Raw genomic sequence first — 18591 nt, 5'->3', positions numbered from 1 at the left:
GGACACACCACTGGGGAAGGACGACACAGTGGAGACCAGAATAGGAGCAAGATGGGGCCCTTGGGAGAGTGAGGGGCAGCTCAGGCTCTTCTCAAGGGTCCTGGGAGCCACGTGAGCCACGCCCACAGGGGCGTGGGGGACAACCTGGGGTGGCGCCCTGCCCAGCATTGGGGTGCATTCTGCCCTGCAGGGCCCGGAGGATGTGCCCGGTTGGCCCACTGCCACACCGAGGGGGCACCTGCCAGCCCTCCCAGACCATGCAAGCTCCTCACCGTGACTAGGGAGGGCCTGACCCTCGGCCCAGCCTGCTGCCACCTTGTGTCTGGCCTGTGGCCCCTGTTCAGAGCTGGTGGGGGGACAGACCCATGGGGCTCTGAGAAGGTGTCCCCTATGGGTGGGCTCCAGGCATACCTGGGGGGTGGGCAGTAGGAGCAGGTGACATAGACCGAGGGGAGGCAGCACCCAGTGGGGTGGAGAAGAGGGAAGGCTTCAGGGCCACATGGGCTTGCAGGGCACTCGGGGACCTTCTACTGCCTATACCCTCAAAGGCTAGCCCCCCACAGAAGCAGAGCCCTCAGGAGTTGCTGCCTTATGCAAAGTGTGGGGGCAGCAGTGGTCCCCAATGGGCGGGAACAGGTGGCGGGTGTGGCTATGGGACCACCTCAAGGGCCGGTGGGGGACCTTGTTCTTAGACCCAGACTGGAGCTGAGACCCCCCCCCACCCCTCAAAAGCAGGCCTGTGCATGTGGAAACAAATGCTCATTTAATTTAGGGCACAGGGACACCAGAGAAAGGAGCCTGCAGGGGCGGGCACAGAGCACGCAGGGCAGGCCATCCCTGCCAGGCCCAGAAAGGGCGGGCCTGGCCCAAGGTCATCAGCAAGTCCTCGAGCAGACAGAGCTTCTCCAGGACACAGCCTGTGCCCACCGCGCCCCCCCCCACCCCGGCAGTACCGGGGACCTGGGACACAAGCAGCAAGTCAAGGTTCGGGGACCAAATGCAGCCAAACCAGTTCTGGGCACTAGGCCACGGGGAACGCCAACAGCCAGCTCTGCAGCAGGGGGGCAGGGCAGGGCCGCGCAGCCAGCCGGGCAGGGCACAACACGGTTGTCCACTCCGGGCGCCAGCAGGTCCAGCTCACAGGCGGTCCCCTGCCAGCTTGCACACACGCTTCACCCTGGCGTAGGGCCCCAGGGAGTCCTCGAACACGAAATCCCAGAGCACCTTCACCCACGAGTGGTGTTGCGGCAGGTGGTCGTAGTACTCGGGCGCGATCTTCCGCACCTACGGGAGGTGAGCTGGTCACAGGCTGCACCTTGGCACAGACAGGCCTCCACCACACGCACACGTGAGCATGCACACACAGACACACAGGAGCGTGTGTGACACGAACCTGTCTTCCCCCTGAGTACCCATGTCCAGCTTGGCCAGGCAGAAGGCTGGCTGGTGCTGGCCGTCCCTTAGCCAGGACACAGTCTCTGCCCCTGCCCCGGGTTCAAAATGCACCCTTCTGTCCCAGGGGCCCAGGGTGGGCCGGGTCTCCCTCCCTCAGGCTCCTACTGAGTCCTGAGGCCCAGCCCGGCTTGGGCTCCGCAGTGCCCTGGCCACATCCACATGCTTCTGCACCTGTTGCCAGTGCCCTCCCTGGGCCGACACCCCCACCAAACCCCTCCTCGAAGCCTCAGCACCCCTCGACCCCTCTAGCTCCCATTCCCTATCTGCACTGGACGGACACGCTCAGCTGCCTCCTCCAGGAAGTGCTCCCAGCCTTAGCACCCAGCCTGCTGGCCAAATGCTTGGGGTGGGGGGGTGGGGCCTCCACTCCCCTGAGGAGGACACCCCCCCAGGGCCTGTGTTACAGCTGCAGATGGGACTGGGGGGGTGGATGAGGCGCCCCCCCCCCACTGGAGCAAGCAGGGAGCCATTCACTATGCTCAGGACACTTCATGACCAACTTGAGTCCAGATTCTGGCTCTGCTGCTTCCTGCAGCAGGCACCTCCCCTCTCTGAGCCTCTGCCTTCTCATCTGTGAAATGGGGACAATGAGGACACCTGCCACGTTAGCTTGTGGCAAGGCTTAAGTCAGATGGTGCCCAGCCCAGAGCCTTCAGCAAGATGGAGGGGCAGGGGGAGGGTGGGTGTTACACACCAGACAAATGCTCACACAGCCACGTGTGCAGACACGTGCACACAGCGGGCACACTCAAGCACAGGTGCAAACACCCACACAGAGGCATGTGCACACCCACACATACACAGAAGGCCTCACTGCCCCCTACTCCCCCTCCTGCCCCCCCTCCCCTCCTGCCCCCCAGTAACCAGGGCACCTCAGCTATCTCTAACCCACCCACCCAGACTGAACAACCCCTCCCCCTCCCCTGCCTCCCACTCCAATCCCTGCAGAAAGTCTCTGTCCACAGGTCTCCCACGGCAGAGCCACCAGCCGGGGACTTCCACTCTGCACTGGCTGAGGCCAAGCCCCTTGGGTCACAAAGCCCACCCTGTCCTCTGTGTGCCACGTGGGGCCCCTAGAAAACCACAGGGCAATGACTGGAAATGAGCAGGGACGGAGTCAGGAGCCAGGAAGGTGCTTTCCACACACTGTCACTACTGCTGCCTCATTTTACAGAAGAGGAAGTCAAGGCACAGAGAGGGCCAGCGGTTTCCCCCGGGGTGCACAGCCAGCACATGTCACAGCTGGGCTCAAACAGGTTTCCATCACACAAAGTGGTCTAAACTGTAACTGCTCCCTGAGCCCCTGCCATCCCTGGGTACCCCCCCTTGGGGCACTTGCTTGTACTGTGTGGCCTTTCCCTTTGCCCTGGGGTCCACAGCTGGGAATCTAGCCACCCCGTGATCAGCACAAAAGGAAAAGAAGGTCAGAGTGTGGCCCCAGACCCCTACCAGGCCTCCCCACCTCCTCAAACATCTTGCTCCCCTCACCGCCACACCCCTGCCCGCCGCCACGTACCAGGGGCAGGTTGCAGCCGGGGATGCTGGGGAAGTCGTGGTGCTCCATGTGGTAGCCCACGTTGAAGGTGATCCAGTTGAGGGGCCCGTAGTAGGAGTAGGTCTCGTGGCCCTTGAGGAACATGTAGTGCTCAGCCACGAAGTGGCCGGAGATGGGATGCAGGCCCAAGCCCAGAAATGAGCTGGCCAGGAGGTAGACCACGGGCTTGAGCCCCCAGAGGGCAAAGATGGCCAGGTCAGCGGCCAGCTGCACCAGGGCGTTGAACACCTCCATGCGGGTCAGAGCCTTGGGGTTCACGCAGAGTGGCCGAAGCGAGTAGAACAGGGGCTGCAGCGCCAGCCAGAGCAGCTTGCGGGCGGGCGTGCAGAAAAGCCAGCCCTCCAGGCGCGTGGGCACGTCCACGTCGAGCCCGTCGCCGCCCAGGTAGCGGTGGTGGTCCACGTGGTACTTCTTGAAGGAGGCCGCGTAGGGCAAGCCCACGGGCAGGTTGGCGAACACGGCGAACCAGCGGTTGTGGGCGGCGCGGCCCGTGCCGAAGGCAGCGTTGTGCGAGATGTCGTGGATGGCCAGCGTCAGCGAGTGGTTCACGCAGCCGCCGAAGGCGTAGGCCCAGAAGAGCAGCCAGCGCCACGCCAACCCCCGCACCAGCCAGCAGGCCAGCAGCTGCGCCAGCACCAGCGCCAGCACCGTCCACTTGAGGTGAGGGTCGGGCCGCATCAGGGCCTTGATGGCGGGGTACTTGGCTGCAGGTAGGACCAGGAGAGAAGGTGGTGAGGCGGGCTCGGGCTGCGAGGGCCCCAGCCGTACCCTGTCTTCCTCCTCCCTCCATTCGGTCTGCCCAGCTGGCTTCCTTCTGGCCCTCTTCCGTCATGCACCCCACCACCCCAGGCGGTGACAGGGACAAACTCGCCCACCCCGCCCCTCAAGAAGCAGGGTAAGACATTGCCCCGGCTTCGGGGCCTGGGAGCAGCCTGGCCTGTGCCCCACAGAGACAGCAGATCTGCTTGGTGCCACCTGGGACTTCCAGGGTCTTTGCCACCAGCCTAAATAGCAGGTGTCACAGCGGGTCACAGAAACGTAATGTCAGAAATCAAAGCAGCCTGGCTCAGTTGGTTACAGCATCCCAATCTGCCAAGGTGCCAGGTTCCATCCCTGGTCAGGGCACACAAAAAAAGGGAAAAAAATGAATAAATTAAAAAAAAAAGTTTAGAGAAATCAAACCAGCTACAGAGAGAGCCAGGAGCTGATGTGCGGGGGGCCCCCGTGACCCGCACACAGGGTTAGCCGGCTGGACAGCCCAGGTCAGCGGCCTAGAGGAGCAGGGCCATGGGGGAGGGGAGCAGGGAGGGTGCGGACTTGCTCTCGGGTTTCAGTGCCCGAACAAGGTCTGAAGACCATGCGTTTATTTTGGATAGTGGGTATTTGTTACAGTATCTTTTGTACTTTTCCATGTTTTGTTTTACAGAAAAAGAAAAAACAATGAGAGTGGGAGTCGGCCAGACACCTGAGGGCCTTGCCGGCCAGAAGCAGCAGACAATGCAGGACTGGGGAAGGGTGGGGGTTCGGGGCGTGCCCTCTGGAAACCTCCACGGCTGCTGGGCAGGAGGGGCCAGCAGCGCCAGGCAGAAGGCTGGTGAGGAGGCCGGTGATGCGTGCAGGGGCCGGGGCAGGGACAGACAGGGTGACGGGCGCTCACCAGGCCTGCTCCGTCCGGTTCTCGGGGCAGAGCAGGCTGGCCCCCAGAGGTGCAGACTGTGCTATGATGCTCAGAGGGAAACTGAGGCTGTCAAGGGCGGGACTGGTCCCAGGGCACCCCTCCTGCCTCGGGCTCACCCTCCCAGGCTATCCCGGAAAGGGGGTCCCAGGACTGCGGGCAGCCAGGCGAAGGCCCTGCCTGTTCCTGTGAGTGACCAGGGAGTTGCTCCCGCTTTGTGCCTGGTCGGGAAGGACCTCACAGCTCTGTGGGCCCACGGCCCCCACAGCCAGGCCCCTCCTCCCTCCTGCCAGCCCTGGGTCCTCTGGGCAGAGGGGGAGACGGAGTCATAGGGTGATGCTGGGGCTCAGCCAGCACCTGAAGGCATGTCCCCAGCCTCCTCTTGAGAAGATGCACCTGGCATGGGGACACCAGCTTCAAGGTATAGTTACGTCTCTCCAGTGACTCCAAACATAGGATGTCTGCCTGCAGAACCCTTCCTGCCAGGGCCTCCCAGCAAGAAAGAGACCAAGCTGCTTCAGAGCTGCCTGCCCCCAGGGGTGTGCAAAGAGAAACACAGCAACCTGGGCAAGGGACTCTGCCCCAGTCAGAGGGGAGACTCAGGCTCAAAACCCTCGTGCCCGAGCTGCTGCGCCCACAGTTCCAGTCTCACGTCAGAGCTCTGTGGCCACCGGTTCATTCCCACCCTCTGTGGGCCGTGGTGTCCCCGTGAGAGATGGCGAGGACACAGCATGCCTCTCAGTGTGTTGTCCCCTCCTAACGGTCCTGGCTCCCGGCGGCAGGACAGCCCTCCTCTGCCGGGAAATGTTGTTGGGGGCACTGGGGTCCCCACATCCTAGACCCACAGCCGTCTCTGCTCAGGAAGCCAGCCCGGCACCCCAGGCAGCTGTCCGCACGCCAAGGGAAAGCAGCCAGCCTCAACGGCCACCGGCCACGTGATTCCAAGGACACGAAATGTCTAGAACAGGCGAGTTCACAGAGACAGAAAGCAGAGGTCATGGGAGGGAGGGGCCAGCACTGGCGAGGGGCGGAGAGGTTCTGGTACAAATGATGGAAAACTTGGAAATCGTAGTGACGGCTGCCCAGCACTGCGAATGTACTAAGTGCCACCAATCACACACTTAAACAGAGTTAAAATGGCACATTTTATTTCCTAACTGGCTTCCTATATTTTACCAGTGTTTTTTGTGCCTCTTTGAAAAAATTCCCAGCTCCAAGGCCGGCTCCGCTCCAGAGAGTCGGCGGCAGGGCCGCTGGGTCAGGTGCGTGCGGGAAGCCGCACGGGCCAGGGCAGGGGCGGGGCGGCCCAGGTGTGCGGTGGCCAGTCAACCTCTGCGCCGCGAGGCGAGGTCTACGGCGCACGCAGGCCGCCGGAGGCTCCCGCAGATGGCTTGCAGCTGCGTGAAAGTGCAGAGGGCTGGAAGCCCTGCCGACGGACACCAGGCTGATTGACTGCTCCCCACAGGCTTGCCCACAGTCAGCAGAGGGAGGCGGCCTGGCTGACCAGTACAAACCAGAGACCCCGCAGGGTGCTGAGCACCCCAGCTTCATCCCATCAGGTGGGGCAGAGACCAAAGGTCCCCAGCTGCTGTGGCTCAGTGGGTTGAGTGCGGGCCTGTGAAGCAAAGGGTCATAGGTTTGATTCCCACCTAGGGCACATGCCTGGGTTGCAGGCCAGGTCCCCAGTAGAGGGCGCGCAAGAGGCAACCACACATTGATGTTTCTCTTTTTCTTTCTCCCTCCCTTCCTGTCTGTCTAAAAATAAGGCCAAAGAGAGGGAGAGAAACATCAACTCGTGGTTGCCTCTCATGTGCCCCACACGGGGGGCCCGACCTGGCCCACAACCTAGGCATGTGTCCTGACTGGGTATCAAACCCACGACCCTTTGGTTTGATAGGCCAGCGCTCAATCCACTGAGCCACACCTGCCAGGGCTGAAGTGTCTGTTTGATGGCTGGGGAGAGAAGGATGTGCCAGCAACCTCGGTGTCCGGAAGGCCCTCACCCACAGCCTAGCTTGGGGAATCACAGGCAAGGTCCTCTGAGCCTCTGCGTGCCTGGTGTGGGGCCAGGACCGCAGACTGCAAGGCTCCACCAGCCTCCTGCTCACTGGCTGTGGCTTCTGGGCACCAGCCTCCCCACTCGGCCCTGGGGGCCAGGCCTGCCCCTGCCCAGGCACAGCTGGGGGCCAGCCCAGCCTCCAGCCTGCATGGGGCGGGCAGGCCTCCGCTGCTTCCGCTTGGAAGGAGGCCAAGCCTGCGGCAGGAGGGCAGGGCAGGCTGCACCTGCACCAGGAGAGCGCAGATGGGCACGAGCTGAGGCAGCAGACACCGGGACCCGGGCTCTGGGGTCCGGGACAGCACCTGGTCCGTCCCCGTGCGCCTCGGAGGCGAGGGCGGCCCCAGAGTCCGGCAGCTGGGACTCGGCAGAGTGGGCCGCAGGTGCACCATCACCACGCAGAGACCGTCAGTCCCACCTGTGGGGGGGGCACAGGCGAAGACCCCTGGGGTGCCTCCCCCGCCCGCCTCTGACCCGACCGCCTTCAGGGAACTGGTTCCCCTTCCTCTTGTTCACAACAGTCTCCCCCGGCTCGTTCCCCGGCTTGGGGTACAGCCCTGGCAGGGTTTGGGGTGCCTGACCCATAGCTCCTCCTCCAGGCTGACCAAGCAGGCCCAGCTGCCTCACCTCCCCACAGCCACAGGCTCCTCACCTGAGGCCATCATCGGGCTGATGACGGTGACAGCCTCAGGTGACTGTTATTAAATACGGTTCTCAAATCCAAGGGGAAAAGCTGGGCAGCCCAGGCGCAACCCCTGAGAAGGGGCCTCCTCACTGTGCCCAGATCCCAGGGCAGGAAGGAGCTGCCCCCACGAGTGGGGCCCAGGGCACTCGGAAGTGGCTCCAGATGGAGTGTGGACGGCCACCTGGAACCAAGGACAAACACACCCATGCAAATGTGTCCTGGCAGCGGCCGAACCCAGAGCAGCTGGGCAGCTGGCCACGCACAGCGGCCACTACTAGACGTCACACTGCCCAGGCATGACAGAGAAAGCAGGTATGAGACCCAGGGGGGCACAGGAAGGGTCAGAAAGGCAGGGCAAGGGCGGCGGCGCCAAGACCTGTCCTCCGGAGCCTGAAGGCCAAGCCTGCGGGATGCCAGGCCCGGGCCCAGAGGTCGGCAGGGGCCGCATGGCAGGAGTCTGACACGCACTAGTCAGTCTGAGGTGCCTCGCAGGGGGGGGGGACACAGGTTCCACCAGGTGAAAGAACCCAACTTCCACTGCCCCCCCCAGAGTGGGAGTGAGGGCTTCACGGGGCCCCCTCAGCCCCAGAGGGGCCACTGCCAGAAGCTGGGCCGCCTCGAGGCAAAGCGGCCTGAGAAAACCTGTGTGCCCTCGGCCAGGCCTGAGTCTCTCCGGGCCCGAGGTGCCCACTCCGACACCCGGGGGCTGTGAGCACAGGGAGGTGTTGTCTGCCGCCGCGGGTGGGGAAGGCGAGGCGGTGGCGGGCGCCGAGGCCGGGAAGTGTGGCTTCAGCAGGTGTGCGCATGATGAGTATTTTCACACCTGCCCGGCCCGACCCCGAGGACCTGGAGAGCAGAGCAGGAGCCATGCCTGCCGGGAGGAGGGGGGCTCGACCCCAGACCCCCACCAGCCCCCAGACCAGTCTCCACTGTGGATCTGCTGTTCTTCCCAGAGCTTCTGACCGACTCCGTGGGGCCAGCCAAACGGAGGGAGGGCAGTAGACACTGGTGGCTGGGCCCCGCCCCCCACAGGCAGCCCCCCAGGTCCCCGCCTGCTGAGGTTGGGATGACGATGAGGTCTTCCCCCTGGTGCCCAGCAGGGTTCCCAGGAGCACTGGGGCTTCTTCCCACGTCCACAGGGACCACCCATGTGCCAGGCCCGGCACCACTAAGGACTGGACACCACGCCCCCAGGGACGCCAAATGCAATCGCGAGCCAGTCTCGTCCCACGAGTCCTTGTCAATGTCTCCCGGTGCCCAAGCCACGGGCCCTCCATCTGAGAGGCCACAGCTCGGCCACAGAGCTGCTGTGTGTGGGGCACCAGGAGCCCAGCGCGGGTGCCCGCGCCGTCCCCACCAGCAGCAGAGCAAGCTCACCGCTGACAGCTTCCCCCAACAGAGGCACCCCAGCCCTCCGGTGCCCGGCTTCCTAACCGGCTGCCTTGCTGCACGGCCCACACGCCTGGGCCGCCACTGTCCCGAGGTCCGTCTCCCGCCTTTTCAGTTTGCAGTCAAAAGACCAGCCTCGTCCTGCCTGGTCAGCGTGGGAGGGGCTTGGTGGACCTGGTTCGACTCAGAAAATGTGGACAGTGGACCAAAGCGCCTTCAGAGGTCGCCATTCTCTGCCTCCTCACCTGCCTCTCGCCAAACCTGCTTTTTGTTCGTGGACAAATATTAGCTGAAATTCTGTGGCAGCCAGGCCCCAGACCGTGGAGACAGGAGGGTTCCCAGGCTGCTCAGGGGTGGCACGCCAGGGCCCAGAAGTGTGTCCCAGACCGAAGGTGCCAAGGGGACACACACACACACTGACACATAAGTTCAGTGACTTTCCAGCTGAAACTGGGAGAATAAAGGATTTAGGATACAGGGGCGGGGGTGGGTCTGTGGCGTGAGCGCACTCAGCCACAGGGGTCTTTCCCGGGTGACGGAGATGCCCCGATTGGCTCTCTACACAGCACTGGACGGGGCCTTTCAACGAGTGGGTGTCACTGGGTAGAAATCACGCCTCACAAAATCTGGTATAAATGCAGGAATGTGGGATAAAGAAAAGCCAGGCAGGAGACCGGCACACCCAGCAATACGGAGGCTGCAAGGGGACACGTGAGTTGGCACCTGCCTGAGTCATGTGTCAGGGACCCGAGGACAGACAGTGGCTCTGTTCAGGTCCAGGCTCAGGCCGAGCAGCACTGGGCTGCCTCCTGTCCCCCACCACTCGCTGGGTCACTGGGAACGAGGACCAGCTAACGCCCCAGGTTCCCTCGGTGTATAGTGTGCAAATATCTGTGAGGCAAGGCAGCAAGAATGAGGGACAGTGCTCCGGTGAAAACTCAAAGGACAGACAGGGAAGGTACCTGCCACCCGTGGAAACCCAGGGCCACCAGAAGCCCTAGACGCAAAACTCGCAAATCAAGAAAAAGGATAGACTTGGCTGGAAAAGGAACCGAGGGCATGAGGAGAAAACTCACAAAAGAAAGCAGTGACATTGAGGAAGAAAAACTCAGCCTCAGTCATCAGCTGAGAATCGCTGCCCAAACGGGGTGTCTCCCAGTAACGCGGCTGGCAAGGACAACACCTCGAGCTGCTGCGGGCTGGAGCTGCCGGCCCCACCCCCACAGCCCCGTGGGGGGGGGGGGAAGCCCCTCCAAGCGCCTGGCAGGCACTGGGCAGAGCCAAGACCCTGCCTGTTGTTTCAGGGGTTCACTCAACCTCTCTAGGAAGTTTGGAGGTGTGCGGGGGAGTCGGAGGGTTGAAGCCATTACCTCACAAATCAGTGCGGGATTGCAGGCAGGGCAAAGGCCGCAGGTAAAAGTGCCCAGGCCTCCCTGCCAGAGATTGGGGAGCAGGGAGGAGGAGCAGGAAGGGGAGGCAGGCAGTGGGGGAGGCATAAGTTGGCACCTGCTGAAGGCTCACACCTGCGGCCAGCGGACTCCTCCCTACTCAACTCTGCGGTCAGCGATGAGGTATGATGGACACTTGCAAGTGACCGCGATAGAAATATTTACAGGACCAGGGCTGTCGTTCCCTGGAGACTCGCGGGGCAACATTTACTAGCATGCCGTGTGTGTGTGTGTGGTTAGAGAATGTTTCAGAGAAAAGGGACATTTGGGCTGAAATCTGAAGGAGGCAAGGAGTTCAGTCGATGAAAAGTAAGGGAAAAGAAATCAGTCAGAGGGAACAGCATTTGCAAAAGCTGTGAAGAAGGAAATGAGCAGGTGGGGTGTATTCCACCAACTGGCCAGAGAACAAGAAGTAAGGGGAAGGGGTAGTGGCCAGAGCCTGGGCGTGTCCCAGAGGCCAAGGCGGAGATGAGGCAGCCCATGGAGGACTTGAGCAGAGAGGACATGATTGGTTCATTGGAGGCCAGGAGGAACCCCTGAAGGCTCACCTGTTGTCTGTGCTGTAGCAGGCCGGACCACCCGGCCCCTCGGCCTCCTCATCCAACACAGGGTGCCAGGGCCCCTCCTCTCCTTGGCCAGCTGCCCTCTCAGCCCTCTCCGCCCTGTCACAGCCGGCCGGCCAGTCTCAGGACTCACAGCTCTGGCCAGAGAGCAGCTGGCTCATGGCCGGGTCGTGCCACTCAGGACAGGACGGGAAGAAGACAGCCCTCCTTCTGCTGTGCACTCCGGGGGCTAGGTGGGCACGGGCTGTGGCCCCCGCCTGGTGGAGGGGGCAGAGCACCCCCGCTGACTGCAGCAGGGCCAGGGGCAGGAGAGGATGCCCCGCAGCCAGTCCGCTGTCCCCCGCTGCACAGCTCTGAGATGGAGTGAAGAAAGTCCACGAGCTCCCTGGAGGGCACGGAGGTCTCAGCCAGCTCTGCTCCGGATTTCAGGGCTCGCCCCGAGAGAGCCCTGATCAAGGCCTCCCCTGAGCAAAAGGTCTGGCCAGTGCCAAGAGCCTTACTTCCTGTTTTCCTTTGATTATCTGAACTTCTTTTTACTACGTGTGTGCCTTGTTTTTGTAAGTGAAGAACAAAAAGAAAGCCACAAAGCTATTTGTTTTTGAAAAGACAAATCCCAAGCCTGCTCCTTGTTCCACAGCCACGCCTGGCTTGGCTTCTGATCTCAATGGGACCAGGTTCTTGCTGGCTCGGTTCCTGACCTCTTAGAACAGAAGGCCTTGGCCTTGGCCTTGGCCCCGGCCCCGGGATGCATGGCTCTTAGGGGCTGCTGTGGGTCCCCCTTCCTGAGGACACGGTGCCCAGGGGAGCATGGCCTGGCCAGCAGGAGCTGCAGATGGACTTTGGCCCTGCCCAAAGGGCGCCCAGCCAGCTCTGTGCCAGGGTCCTGACTGACAGCAGGGTCTTTATTGGGTGCCCACTGGCCCTGGCAGCTTGGCATGGGTACAGCAACCCCCTGTGTGGGGCCAGAGCTCACCTAAACACCAAGCTGGCCTCAGTGGCCACCGAGCTGCATGGCCCTAGGCAAGTCACCTCCCTTCTCTGAGCCTCGTGCTCCTGCCTCTTCAGTACAGAGGCGCTGGCCGGCAGTTACACGTTTCTCCGCAGCTGGGAATGGCACAGGCGTGTCCCTGTCCTGGCAGAGAACACGCCTGACTACAGGAAGTAACAGTTATCACGCAGGTAACTTTTACCCTCAGCACTTACCATTCCCTCCATTTAACCTGCACAAGTCTGGAGGGAAGTGCTGCTATCACCCCCTTTTAACTCCAACGAGCCCCCGAGCCCCCGGTGTCCTCATCTGTCTACTGACTTGCCCCAGGGTCACAGGGTTGATGAGTGAGTGCTGAGGTCTCACCAGCAGATGAGGCCACCACGCCCTGGCCCCCTGCGGCCTGCCCCAGGGAGATAAGGGCCAGACCCAGATGGACTGAAGCCACAGGATGCCCTCACCCCTTCAGGGTCCTCCAGGGCAGCCAGGGGGGCTTCCTGCAGGAGGTGGGACTGAGCCGTAGCCAGCTGGGCAGAGCAAGGAGGAAGCACATTCAGGTAGGTGAACATTCCGTGCAAATGCTCAGGAGGGAGGGAGAAGAGCATATTCCAAGTTCATTAGCTCAGAGCTGGGTGCAGAGGGAGGGACGCACAGCACCCGGTGGACACGGAAACCATCAAGGCTCCTGGGGAGTCAGCCCTGCGGAATTTGGTCCTGCCCTGGCCGAGTCACCTCCCTCTCCAAGTCTCCCAGCCTTCTCCGTCACCCTGCCCAGCAGTCTTCCAGGACAGGGTCCAGAGCCTACGGCCCCTCTCTTTAGAGAGAGCCTTCTGCGTGTCCTGGAGTGCCGGCCCCACGCCGGGCACCTGCCCATCGGAACAGAGACCTCTGTTCCCCTCATTCCCACTACTCGGCCAGATAAGGAAGAGTGTGCCGGTGCCACGTCTCCCAGCCTTCTCCACCTGGGACCAGACGCCTGGCGGGCCCAGTAAGGGCGAGACAGGGGAGAGCCAGTGGACAGGAAGAAAATGCGGCCTTGCCTGGAACCTGCGGAGGGGGCGGCAGTCCCGATGCTGGTGGGAGCTGGTGGGAGCTGGGAAGGGGGGGCAGGCGATCAGCAAGACTCCTCCCACCCACACCCAGGAAATCCACAGGTGTAGGGGTGCCACTGCCAATGGAAAGACCACCAACAATTCAGGGCCATTCCTCACCTCACAGGAGAAAACCCCGAAGTCACAAACCCACCCAGGGGTCACCAGCCTCGCCCCCCAGCTAGAGTGGGGTACAGCCGTGCACTGGGCACTCAGTGCGTCCGGGGCCTGGGAGGGTGCATATCTCCGCACACTCGGAGCACGGTGGGCAGGGAGCCACCAAAGGGAAACCGCTCCGCTCAGGGAAAAGAGCCAACCCATTCAAATGCATTGAGAAAACAGCTTCAGCCAGAGCAAAGGACAAATTACAGAGAAAACTACTTCCCACATGTAAGACACAGGGTTAACGCCTCCGATTCCGAGAGCTCTCACAACAAGCCGAAGACCAGCCCCAAGAGAAAGAAAGAAATTAAACGGTCAGTTAAACACAAACAGCAGTCATCACATAAATGTGCACTGGACCTACAGTAAAACAGGGCCGCGTCCTCAGGCCAGCGGGCAAAGGGGAAACGTTTGGCCACCCCCAGGTGCAGGAGGGGGTGCCCGGAAACCGCCACCTGTGCTGGGGAAGCTGCAGCATGTCCCCCCTTAGGAAGCCACCTGACACTGTGGGGCGACTTTGCTAGCTTCTAGTAAGAGCTGTTTCGAGGTGTGGGGCCTTTATCCCAAAATCCTGGGTCCAGAGGGAGTCGCTGTCGCGAAAGGCGGCGCGCGCCCGCAGGACAGCGGGCCGCGTGGGTGAAAAGGACCTGGAGAAGCGCTAAACGACAGAGGGGCAAGGTACGGGGCAGAACGGGCCGCATTTTATGGTGCCATTTTCGGGTTTTATTTTATCACTATTAAATGTCAGTCCTCATCCGAGGGCATGCTTACTGATCTTAGAGAGCTGGGGGCGGAGGGAGAGAGACATGGATCGGTTAGCCCTGGCGCGCGCCCTGACCCGGGCCCAGCCCACAACCTGTCGGGGACGACGCTCCAACCCGCTGAGCAACGCCGCCCAAGGCCACTCTCGGTGTTTTTAAAAACAGTGGTACCTCTGGTTCCGAGTTTGCTTCCTTCGAGGTGCTCATTATCTCTACACCTGGCTTGGGGTGGACTTGGTGGCCTCCTGGTGGTCTCGGGACCCGGGAGATCCGCCCACCCGGGCGCCTGTTGCCCGCGAGAACCGGCGCCCGCGAGCCGCCTTCCCAGGCGCAGGCGGCGCATCCCGCCCACAGCCGGTCCCCCGGGGCGACTCCTGCACCCCCGCGTCGCCGAGCCCGGGTCCCGGCGGGGGCGCAGCAGCTAAGCTGTGCTCCCCGGCGCGCGGGTGCTGGCTAGGTCCCCGCGTCCGGGATCCCCAGACGGAGGCAGAGCCGCAGGGGCGTTCCAGACCCGGGCGGGGACAGGCCAGGGGACCCGGGGCCGGAGAGGCCGATGGAGGCGCGGCTCTGCCACCCTCGCGGGGCAGGGGCAGCGGGAGGCCCGCGGGGCTCACCGAGCATCTCCTTGCGGCGCTGCGTGTGCGGCTGGTCGGTGTAGACCCACTCGAAGTCGCTGCGGCCCGCGCTGTTGCCCATGGCGGGCCCGGGAGCGAGTTGGGGACCGGGGCACGGCTGGGCTCCGCTCCACCTGTCGCCGGGTCGGCCGCCCGCGAGACAAGTTCGGGGCTCCGAGGCCCGGACTGGGAGGCGGGGCTTGCAGGGGCGGGGCCAGGTGCGCCCGGGACGGCCAGACCGGGGGCGGTGCCGCCTCCCCTCCACGCCGCCCAGGCTTGGGGGAGGTCGCGGTGGCTCTGCGACCCTCTGCCACCTGCTTGGGGAAATGAGACTGTGAGCGCGCAACCCGCGAGAGTCCCTGGCCACCGGGTCGTCCGAGGACGCCCTGGTGCGCTGCCCGCGGGGCGCGTCCGGGGGAGGCGTCCTAGGTCACAGAGACTGTGCCGCAGCCGAACACCGGTCCTCCCCGCGGCCAGGCTCCTGGCGTTCCTGCTACTCCCGTCCCCACGGCGAGCTGGTCGTGGGCTCCCCGCTGAGGGGTGTGGACAGAAATTAATGAAAAAAGCAGGTGCTTAGGAAAAATTAACCCCAGTAATCCTTCCTTCCTCTACCCGCCCCTTCACTTAAGGCAACAACGCAGTGGGCACGTGATGTGTCTCACGACCTCGTAGGGAGTCAGCTCCCACCCCGCCTTCAGGTACAGCGTGACACAGGGACTTCGAGTGGGTCTACACCGCCCAGGAAGAGGCTTATTATGACTCAGGGTGATACGTGCCACGACACAGGTAGGAGTAATCAGGGTCCAGAAGAGGGGTCTTTTGCCTTGGGCCTTGAAGGATGAGTAGGAGTTCAACAGCTAACAGCAGGTAGGGCGCTGGTGGTAGAAGAAAGAGCGCAGGCAAAGGCTCAGAATCCTGGAAGAACTTGACGTTTTCCGAGTGAAGAGCCGGGTGTTTGGGAGTGAGGGCACAGGGCTCCTCATATTCACCCTCTCAGGGACCCCCGTCTTCTTCCTCTCTCCCCTTCAGAGGGTAAGCCTGGTGCACCTGGGGGCCATGGCCGGGCCTGTGCTGGAGCCGCCTGGGAGCCAGCCAGGAACCATAAGGCAGGCAGGTAACAGTGCCAGCTCCCCTCCAGCTTCCCACAAGTCCAGGGTCCAGGGGTGTGGCACAGTTGGCCGGCCTCCCTCCGCCCCGGGCACAGGCAGCCCTGTCATGAGCTGAGTAAGAAAGCACCTGTGCAGGGCATCCTGTGACACCCAACTACCTATCCCCGAACTGGGTGTGGGGCAAGGGCAGACGGAGATGGGGCCCCTACCCCCACCCAACAGGAAGAGCCCCCGAGCCCACCATTGCCAGGAAACAGAACCCCTGCTCCTCAGGCCCATCCTCTCTCTCGCCGGCCAGAGGGACCCTGGCACCAGCTGGCGCTACACAGACCAGGAAACCGAGGCTCAGAGCTGAGGAGGGCCGTCCCTCCTTGGCTGCACAGGGACAAGCAGCAAAGCAGGACAGGCGCCCAACCTTTGACTGGAAGGCCCCAGTCTTTGGGTGTGGCCCCCGCACTGCGTTCAGCGGGTCCCAGCTCTGCCTGCGGGGGACACGACCACACGGGCTGGCTCCCTCTGCCCCAAGAAAAGGCTCAGAAGGCTTCACCCGCATACCTGCCCCAGGATGGAGGCTGTGGGAGGAACCAGAGCCCCCAGGGCTTCATGTGCAGAGGAGGAAACTGAGGCCCAAGCAGCGAGGAGTCAAAGAACTCACTGGAGACAGGCCTGGCGTGAAATAAAAGTTCAGGACACGTGACACCCAATCGGGCACCCTGACCAAGTGACCCCCGATTCCCTGAGGTCGGCTGGGACCCTAGAAGCTTGGCCTCAGGGTGGTGAACTCACCTGGAGCCCCCTTGAAGGACCCTCCCCCATGGCCCTGGTCCGGCCAAGAAGAAATTACGCCTTGTCTGTCAGGCAGTGTTGGGGGGGGGTCCTGGGCCGGAAAACGGACATTAGAGGTTAATGAAGGAAATCTGAACAAAGCGTGGACTTTGGTTAATAATAGCATGCTGATATCGGTGCGTTAATTCTAACAAACACGCCACACTGTTATACAATATTAAAAGAAAGAAATTTTAATGTGGAAGCTGTCCGAACTCTCAATACTAGCTTCACAGTTTCCCAGTAAATCGTGCAGTTTAAAGTTGTAATATATAGGTATATCCAGATAAACAGACAAGTGTGTTTTTGTTGTAAATCGCTAACGCCATGAGAAACAGGGGCTCTCACAGCTGGGAACCGAGGGTGCTCCCCCACGACCAGCCGCTCTGCGCTGACTCCTCCACGCCCCCATCCCTGGGGCGGGCCACAGCCCAAGGGGGGGCATGCTGGCTCTCCGAGGGATGGCCCCCCACCCCCAAATGCAGTACCTGAGGCCTGGGGTCAGAGCTCTCTGCTCCTACACCCGAAGCCTTGACCGTAGCCTTTGCTGCTGAGCAGGAGGCCTCTTTGGGCCCAGAGCTGCAGGAAATAGGCCAGAATGTGCCAGGGACAGACAGCCCCTCCCAGCGGTGCCCGCAGCCAGGGGAGTCTAGCAGCCTGCGGCCCAGTCCGCCCCCGTGGGAGGGAGCTTCCAATTCCCGAGGACAGAGCTTCCCACCCAGGAAGACAGCGCTGTTGGAAGAGCAGAACCGGGCCGAGGGCAGGGAATAACCTCATCCGAGAGACGCAAAAGGCTGTTTCAGTGAAGTGAATAAATAAAGCAGAGGTGGACATGTGTAAAGAGTCTATTTAAAAAAAGAAGAAGAATAAGACCCAGCCCTGCCTGCTGTGAGTCAGACAGCTGGAGCGTCATCCCCAAAATCAAAAGGCTACAGGTTCAATCCCCAGTCAGGGCACACGCCTGGGTTGTGGGTGGGGTTCCTGGCCAGGGCGTGTAAAAGAGGCGGCTGACGGATGCTTCTCTCTCACATCGATATCTCTCTCCCTCCCTCTAAAGTCGGTAAGCATGTCCTCCGGTGAGGACTAAAGAAAAAAAACGACCCAACCCTCTATTGCAATGAAAGCACCTGAAAGAAGAGACACAAAGAACGCAGACCCCCCTGCACCCCCCCAGGACGAGAGTGGGAAGCAGCACCGTCCCTTCGCTGCCTTTTCTGCATAGAAGTCGACCTGCACAGGGATCACAATTACAACTTAACCCCACGTGACGACGGTGACCCTCATCCGAAAGCAACTTCTACTGCACGCATTTATTTCACTACTTGCCTATTGCCTGTCCCCTCATCTAGAGGGTCTTGTGCTCCGGGGGGTCACACCTGGCATCCACATGCCCAGAACAGTGTCCGGAAAAGAAGGTGCCCTTGATAACAATCTGCTCAATGAAAGAAGAAAAACACAAACATCTTGTCAAACAAGTAGCGAACGAGGATTCCCCAAATCAGAAGAGAGACGTTGTGAGTCTTCCGGCTGAAAAGCGCCAAGGGTGTGTCCCAGGTTCAAACACGGTTCAGCCACTGTGGGAACTGTGGCAGGACCTGCCAGCACCCCAGGAGAACCAGCTGGGACCCAGGAGTTTCGCTCCTGGGCGCAGGGCCCACAGACAGGAAGGTGCGTGCCCACCAGAAGCCCGGGGCAGGGGTGCTCAGAGCAGCTCTGCCAGTAGGACCCGGCCCTCAGCCCTCAGCCACAGGAGAGCAGGCAAATGTGGCGTGGTGACCCACGCCCTGCGGTGGTGCGCGGCCATAAAACCAGGACCGATGCCCACACCCGTCAGTGGTGTGTCACCTGTGCGTCTGTTTTCTGTGATCCTGATGCTATGACCTCTTGGGGCGTTGCTGACCCTGAAGAGACTGCCCCTCCCAGGACCAGCCAGTTCTGCAGACGGTCCATTAACACCGAGCCTGGGAGGGTGACTTTCACGCAGACACTGACCAGTTGGGTGCCCACGCTCAGGGCCGGCGTTCCCGCCCGTATCCCCGGGGCCTGGTGCCAGACACTGGACCAACACATGTGATGAACTCATCCAAACAAGCCGGGCCCAGGCCAGCCTCCCTGCCTCCCCAGGACTGTGTGGAAGGCTCCGGCCCGGCTGCACCTGCGCCTGCACCCCCTGCTGCTCCTCCTGGGAGCTGTGCCGAATGAGTCATCTGGTGGA

At 62.0% G+C, this 18591-nt stretch overlaps 1 protein-coding gene across 2 annotated transcripts; it reads right to left on the bottom strand.

Annotated features, from left to right (window-relative positions):
• Window positions 1–744: 744 nt before the first annotated feature.
• Window positions 745–14743, bottom strand: DEGS2 (delta 4-desaturase, sphingolipid 2). Of its 2 annotated transcripts, none has more exons than XM_037130423.2 (3): window positions 14443–14743; window positions 2972–3714; window positions 745–1284 (listed from the first exon to the last, which is right to left on the bottom strand). In XM_037130423.2, exons 1-3 carry the CDS (start codon window positions 14522–14524, stop codon window positions 1138–1140), a joined length of 972 nt encoding a protein of 323 aa, XP_036986318.1. In that variant the 5' UTR covers window positions 14525–14743; the 3' UTR covers window positions 745–1137. The 2 variants fall into 2 exon arrangements, with proteins under 2 accessions (XP_036986318.1, XP_036986319.2); XM_037130424.2 differs by lacking the exon at window positions 14443–14743 and adding an exon at window positions 10812–10952.
• Between the last annotated feature and the right edge of the window lie 3848 nt (window positions 14744–18591).

The sequence above is a fragment of the Artibeus jamaicensis genome, unplaced genomic scaffold, assembly GCF_021234435.1.
Source record: "Artibeus jamaicensis isolate MK-2021 breed Jamaican fruit bat unplaced genomic scaffold, CSHL_Jam_final contig_444, whole genome shotgun sequence".
Lineage (NCBI taxonomy): Eukaryota > Metazoa > Chordata > Mammalia > Chiroptera > Phyllostomidae > Artibeus > Artibeus jamaicensis.
Note: the sequence above shows the minus strand (reverse complement) of the source record. Positions and strands in the feature narration are given on the sequence as shown.